At 41.8% G+C, this 6,450-nt stretch overlaps 1 protein-coding gene across 1 annotated transcript in view; it reads right to left on the bottom strand.

Annotated features, from left to right (window-relative positions):
* Positions 1–347: 347 nt before the first annotated feature.
* RSU1 (Ras suppressor protein 1) overlaps positions 348–6,450 on the bottom strand; it is a 105,556-nt gene continuing 99,453 nt past the window's right edge. Inside the window, exon 9 of the mRNA XM_088524337.1 lies at positions 348–814. Coding sequence (XP_088380463.1) covers positions 712–814 — 103 coding nt within the window. The 3' untranslated portion in view covers positions 348–711. The remainder of the gene's footprint in view (positions 815–6,450) is intronic.

Here is a 6,450-nt window from a genome sequence, read left to right as displayed (position 1 = left end):
ATTTTTTTTTCAAATGAGAAAGTTCTCTTTCTCTATACTGAGGCTGGCAGTTGGCAGCTCTTTAAGCAGACACATTTTTTTTTCTTTTCCCCTTTCCCTTCCCTTCCTGCCCAGTTAAAAAAAAATCTGCAGGGCAAAAAAGCAAGAAGCAGCAATGCGAAAAAGAAATGGAAACATTAAAAATGTTCACTCCTTGGACAGAATGTTTCACATTTTAAGTAGCTTGTATCAGATAAAATGCTATCAGATTCCTACAAAAGAAATCAACACATGGCAGGAAACTGGACATCGATATTCCTCAAGAAAAATCACTTTTCAGAAGTCCTACTCAAGAAAGCAAAACATGATACAAATAAAGACCTTTATTAAAATCATTTGCAATATTATATGAAATTTAATATAGTATAATATAGGTGCAGAAAAAATCTGATATTAACAGAATGTGTGAGGACATTAATATACATATAAATACAAAAGCTAAAATGTGTTTGACAGTGATATATTAAATGGCTACATAAACGTGATCATAATTAGGAGAATATGTAATTTTGTATTCCTTAAGCAATATCTTATAAAACAGTACACATGGCAAATTGCTTTTACCTATAGACTCTGCTTTCTTATAATATGAGTAACATGAGACATGTAGGAATATTGTAGGCACATGCAAAAAAATTTAAAAGACATAAAAAAGAGGCTCAAGCCAATGACTTATTTGTTCTTGGCTGCCAGAGGTTTACGGCTGATCTTCTTGGACTTGTCATTGTTCTTCTTGGGAGGTTCTGGGTTTGCCTGCATGTGTCTGCCGTAAAGGCTGGAAGGAAAGGAGACAAAGAACAGCTGTGATACAACCATCAAGCACAGGCTTCTAATTTAAAGTATGCATAAACAATGGACCTGGCTAGTAGAAATCAAAAAAGAAAATTGTCTCAAAACACTGAATTTACTATTAGATCTCATGCTGCAGTCCATAGTAGTCATTTTCTGTGACTTATCAGGAGAGTAGCACTAGGAAGAAGAGGCCTTTGGAGCAGGGGAGCAGCATTCAGTTTTGCCTTGGGAAATGAGCAACCTTTATTCCGCAGCTATAGAATTAAGGCTTAGAAGGCTGCAAGAATGTGTATTCAAGTTGACAATGACAAAAATTGGGTTGAACTGGAGAGATAGAGTGGCCACTTACAGCAAAGTGAGCATCATCCCTAACCAGAAAACCCAAGGGCTTGATAATGTGACAGAGAGCAATGGTGTCACAGCCTTCTCTGCTGCTCACACATGATTGATAGCACTGGGACGGCTACCAACACATCAATGCCACATTAGTAAGTACCACTGATTAAATGTTGACAAAGTATCCTACAATTAAGACGGCTGGCATTCAGAGCAAAGCTAAATAGACTGCATGGCTGAGAGGATGTAGCTAAATATCACACGGTAATTAATAGATAATTTATGAGTAATCCTGATTAAACTAAATTAAAAAGCTACCTAAAATAAACACATCTCAAACTTACGTTCCCGCACTGACACCAAGCGCGTTGGGAAGCGGCCGCCCCTGCGCAAACCTCTGCGCGTGGCCCCGCTCGCACCGCGGCCGCCGCGCGGTGGGTGGCCCCTCCAATCCCAGCAAGCTGGACACGAACTTTTAGAAAATGAAAGGAACTTCTCTGCTAGTGAGAAAGATGAATGCACCATTTCCCACGAGAGTCTTCTATGGCAGATACTGCACCTTCCACTTATGAGATTTGTCAGGAAACAGGACAGGTCTAGTGGCTTAGGGTCAAGAAGCTCTGAGGCTCTTTCTAGAATTGCCTTTTGCCACATCGAGACCTAGCTGTCAGCACGGCCGTCACAGATGCCAGGCCCTGCATTCACACCTATTTGTGGCATACAGAGGTCCCACAAAAGAGCTGTAATGGATTATTACCTATGCTTGCACGTCCACGTTCCCCTCGGAAATTCATGTACAGAGCTGGTATGTCTGTCTGTCTCTTGTGAAGAAGGGCCAGATGCAGATCACTTTCCTACTTTTGCTTAGTCCTCCCCAGACAGAATCTGTTACTCATTTCATGCTGTTGCCTACCCTGAAATCACAGCCTGACACACCATTTTAACGTGGCTATCAACCTGAGTGAAGAAAGCCCATCCCTCCACAGAGGATAGAATGACTGAGATCCAGCTAGATGTTTCATTAACCCACCCATAGCAATGTCTCTCATCCAAAGCCTTGCTGCCAGTACACAGGCTGAGCACACAAGGGAGATGCCTTCAGTTACAAACTGTAGTAATTCTAGCCCTACGAAAAGGCAGAGCTGGTTTGGGGATGCTGATGAGAACAGTTTTGGCCTGCTGGCTGCTTGTAATCTCAGCCAGTGAGAAGATCCTGCAGCCTTGCTCACAAATCCCCATGTTCCTCGGAGCAAGCCCTGAGGCACAGAGGCTGTATGAATCCCTACATAATCTTCCACCTTTTGACTTTCTTCTGCTCCAAGGAGGCTACTGATGTGGAAGTAGGAAGGATAATTTGCTTCAACCAAGCTGTGACTTTGCCTTCTACATTATAGAAGGACACGAGCGATGAGGCGTTTCCAGGCCCTGCGTGCTGTTGGAGTTCGGCCAAAAATGCAGGGGTTAAACTATCTTTTTTTTTTTTTTTTTTTTTTTTTTTTCACTTTGCAGGCTGAAACTAATTTTACCAGCAGAGGATTGTCCTTGCTTCTTATATGGGGCCTGGTGGACTATTCAGACAGCGGGTCCACTGCCAACTGTACGCCAGAGATACTGAACACGGATCCAAATACAGAATTCCCATGCTGTGTGGCACAGCCGTGGAGCAACTATTGATTTCAGACAGAGATTTTAGCTAAGACGTACTGAAGTTGGGAGGTTGAAACCTGCCAAAACTGCTCTGAGCTTTACTGTGCTGTATCTGGAGATACTTCATCCCTCAAGTTCCTGGATGCCAATGAGAGATTAGAGCTACTCGCAGAGTGGAGTGCAGTGGATGCATTCATTTTTCACTCCTTCAGCAACTGTAGTTTTATATCACGCTGCTAAACAGGCTGCTGTCAAGGTGCACTGTTCCCAAAACAGCCTCGCTCAAGGAAAATACAACTGTAAACCAAGACATTACTTCACCTTGCTGAAATTTTATGTACGCCATCACCTGTTGTCAGCAAGGAAGCAGGTGATCCGTTTCCTGACTCGCAGACAGCCCTGAACCTCTGTGATAACTGCATGCTGCCTATTACTGTGAACAGAAATTACTTTTATACTCGTAAGGGGCACAGCCCCAACAGCACAAGGCTGTATTTTATCCAAGTATACGGTAAATGCACTAACCAAATACTCATCCTAACGGGAGGGGTTAAGCGACTTGAGGAAGGGAAGATAGGGAAGAAGAGGTTTTGGGATCAGGAAATCATATCACTGTTGAAGAGCACAGAAAAACTGTAGCCATCATCAAGGAGGCTGTCTAATGAGAAACCAATTTAATGTAGAAAAAGTCAGAGGACAAAGCATCTTTTTCTCAACTATCTGCAAATGAGCACTTGAGCCACTGTCAGAAATAGTTTTATAATGCTGAGAAGTTAGTACCTGAGAAGTAGAAATTCACGCTGAAATGCGTGTAGTTAAATACTCCACTAATATTTGAGTTGTTTTTTGGTTCTAGAGAAATACTGTTACCTTGCAGTAGAATGCAAGTTTTTTCATATAACAAGAGAGTTCCCATTTGGGACCTAAAGTACTGACTTAAGAGCAAATTCACATATCTGAGCACTGAAGAACTGAGTGAATAGGAGCAGAAGTTCCTTGGTGCTGTGCTGTGTTTTCACCCTGCTGCTGTCCACAGCATCTTATCCCCATTAGTGCTGACACAGAGAGAACTGGAATGGCCTTTGCATTTTTCAGGTGTTGCATATGAGTTTTTGCTTAGGTTATTATAGACTACACTTTTTGCTTTGGGAATTTGATATGAATTCCCACTCAGATGGCATCTTTGGCATTAATTCTGTGTCTGGTCTCCATTCCAGTACGTTTGTGGATTGGCAGAGTCCGAGTTAGTGATCTTCTTCCGAGGTAGGGCAGTGTGGTGGCAGTGACACGGATGCTTTTGAAGGAGAGAAACTGAACAGTGACACCTTTAAATAAACTCCAAAATTCTGGTAAAGTCTGTTTAGGTTTTTGACTATGAAATGATATTCAGCAACTGCTGTATGTGCTAAGGGGTAAAAATTCCAACTGACCTGTATTTGTGATGTTTTTTCTCTTTGATATTTGCTACTTATGATGTTCACTAATGTCAATGCTCCAGCAATTTTCCCCCACGCATGCAAATATTATGTTAATACTAGCAGTAGATCTGCATAAGTTGCAGATATCCGCAGCACATTTACATTCTTTTTATCTATTCTCTATCTATTCTCATGTGTGACCCCTTCTATTGGCATAAGCACCCACAACTTCACCCAGAAAAGTAATTGTGGGGTTTGAAATAAGCAAATCAGATGTCTCCACTTTGGTTTCCCTGGCAAAGCTCCAAGAGAGTTTCAGCTGCACATTGCTCTCTCAGCTGAAGATAAACGCTTTGCAATCTATCACGGTAGTCTGCTACACAAAGAGCAAGGATCAGACGTATTTACATTATATAAGCCTTCGCAGACAGGGACTCTCGCTCTTGTGTTTGCACACATCAAATATGAGAAGACATATGGTGTCACAACAACATTTAAATACAATAATGACTGTGAAAATGCCTCTGGGACAGAATTTGCCTTCTGTTACACTCGGGAAAAGGGAAATCACGATTTTCAGTGAACCTGTAGTACAACAAGAGACACCACTTTTACAGCTCCCAAGGGGGGAAACAACAGGAAAAAAAGAAAACAAGAAAAGTAACTGAACTGATCCTCATGGAGAAGTTAACTCTGAATTACAAGAGGAAGTAAAATCATTTGAAATGTTTTTTATACACCTACTTCTTAATGATTTTGATCCCCGTGGGAAGGAGATGGCCACAGAAGCCCTTGCAAGTCCCCGCGCGCCTGCCAGGCTCTGCTAGCTGCCTGCCAAGCTCTGCTAGCTGCCTGCCAAGACGCCCCTGGCCTGAGCAGGGGAAGCACCGTGCGAGCTAACGCCTGTTCGCCCGGGGCGCTGACACGCGCTCCTCGGCAGCGCAGGGAACACAGGCAGCTCTGCAGCCCAGCTGAGGGACGGCGATTTACTACGGGATGGCACCTTGATACGTTTGTTTGTATGACTGAAACCTCCGCAAAGGCAAATGGTCTCGATAAACAGAGACAGGAATGTGGAGGTTGATTGTGCCTAGTCTTTTTGGGTGAGATTTGTGAGGGCAGTGCTGATGATACGTGCATGGTTCTACACTTGGCGTTTCAGAACATCACCTCCTCACGCTGATGCTAGAGCTCTGTGAAGATGGTTGTGTGCAACTCTCTGCCAACAACCTAGCCTGAAGAGTAACATCTGGAATGCAAATAAATATTTCATGTATTTGCAGTTTGCAGCAACAGTCAGAGAGTATCATTACAGTCTCAGTTAGCAAACTGCTGAGCCCTGGTAAGCTTGGTAGCTACTATATCGTATGCAGCCTTCTCATAATGTCAGGTTGAAGAGGGAATTAAACGCAAGACTGAAAATGCAGAAAGCCTCAGCTAGAGATTTCCAATTGCTTTTATTCCTCATATATGTTTTTCAAAGCAAATATTTAACAAAAATCTCTTGAGAACACAAATGTTTCTTTGTATGCAAACAAAAGCATAAACATAAACAAAATCTCATGTATTCTCTATCTGCCCCACCGGAGGTAACAAATGGGAGCACTATGGCTGCTGCAGCAAAACTAACAATATCAAAAGTGAGAAAGATGCTCATTAAACTTCATCATTCTGTCTACTTTAATGATGCTTTTACTTAATAAAAATTCCCCGGGCAGTTGCAAGGATATTAGGCAAGGTCTTTGGTTATGTATCAGGGGTCTAAGCTGTCACTAGCAAGCATGCAGTTCAGAAGGGGCATTCCCAAGAGGAAACGGTGAACACAGCTTTCTTGTAATAAATTCAGAGAGAATCAATAACCACAGCCGGCTACGTTACACTTAAGCACTTAAGAAGTGGGTGATCCTTCTAAATTAAACTATGAATTGCTAAATGTTGCAATTTACAGTATAAGCTCAAGCATGGAGCCTTGTGATTTGAAAGTGCACAAGGTTGCTCCTAAAACCTCTGAATTTAAGAAAGAACCCTAGTTAAAATTCTAAAGTTCAAAAAGACATTTAAAAAAAAAAGCCTTCAGTACAATACTCTCCAAAATTTTCTCTCTTGCATAACATAAATTATTTACAATTGTATAACATAAGGTGTATATGATTGTAAATTGTAGCTAGAGGCTAAATATTTTCAGAAATCAAAGAAGTGAACTAGCGCAAACATTTAA

This window comes from Tinamus guttatus, unplaced genomic scaffold, assembly GCF_059628265.1.
Source record: "Tinamus guttatus ecotype Peru unplaced genomic scaffold, ASM5962826v1 Tinamus_guttatus_pri_ptg000209l, whole genome shotgun sequence".
Taxonomy (NCBI): Eukaryota; Metazoa; Chordata; class Aves; order Tinamiformes; family Tinamidae; genus Tinamus; species Tinamus guttatus.
The sequence above is the reverse complement of the archived record's forward strand: the minus strand, read 5'-3'. Positions and strand labels throughout refer to the sequence as shown.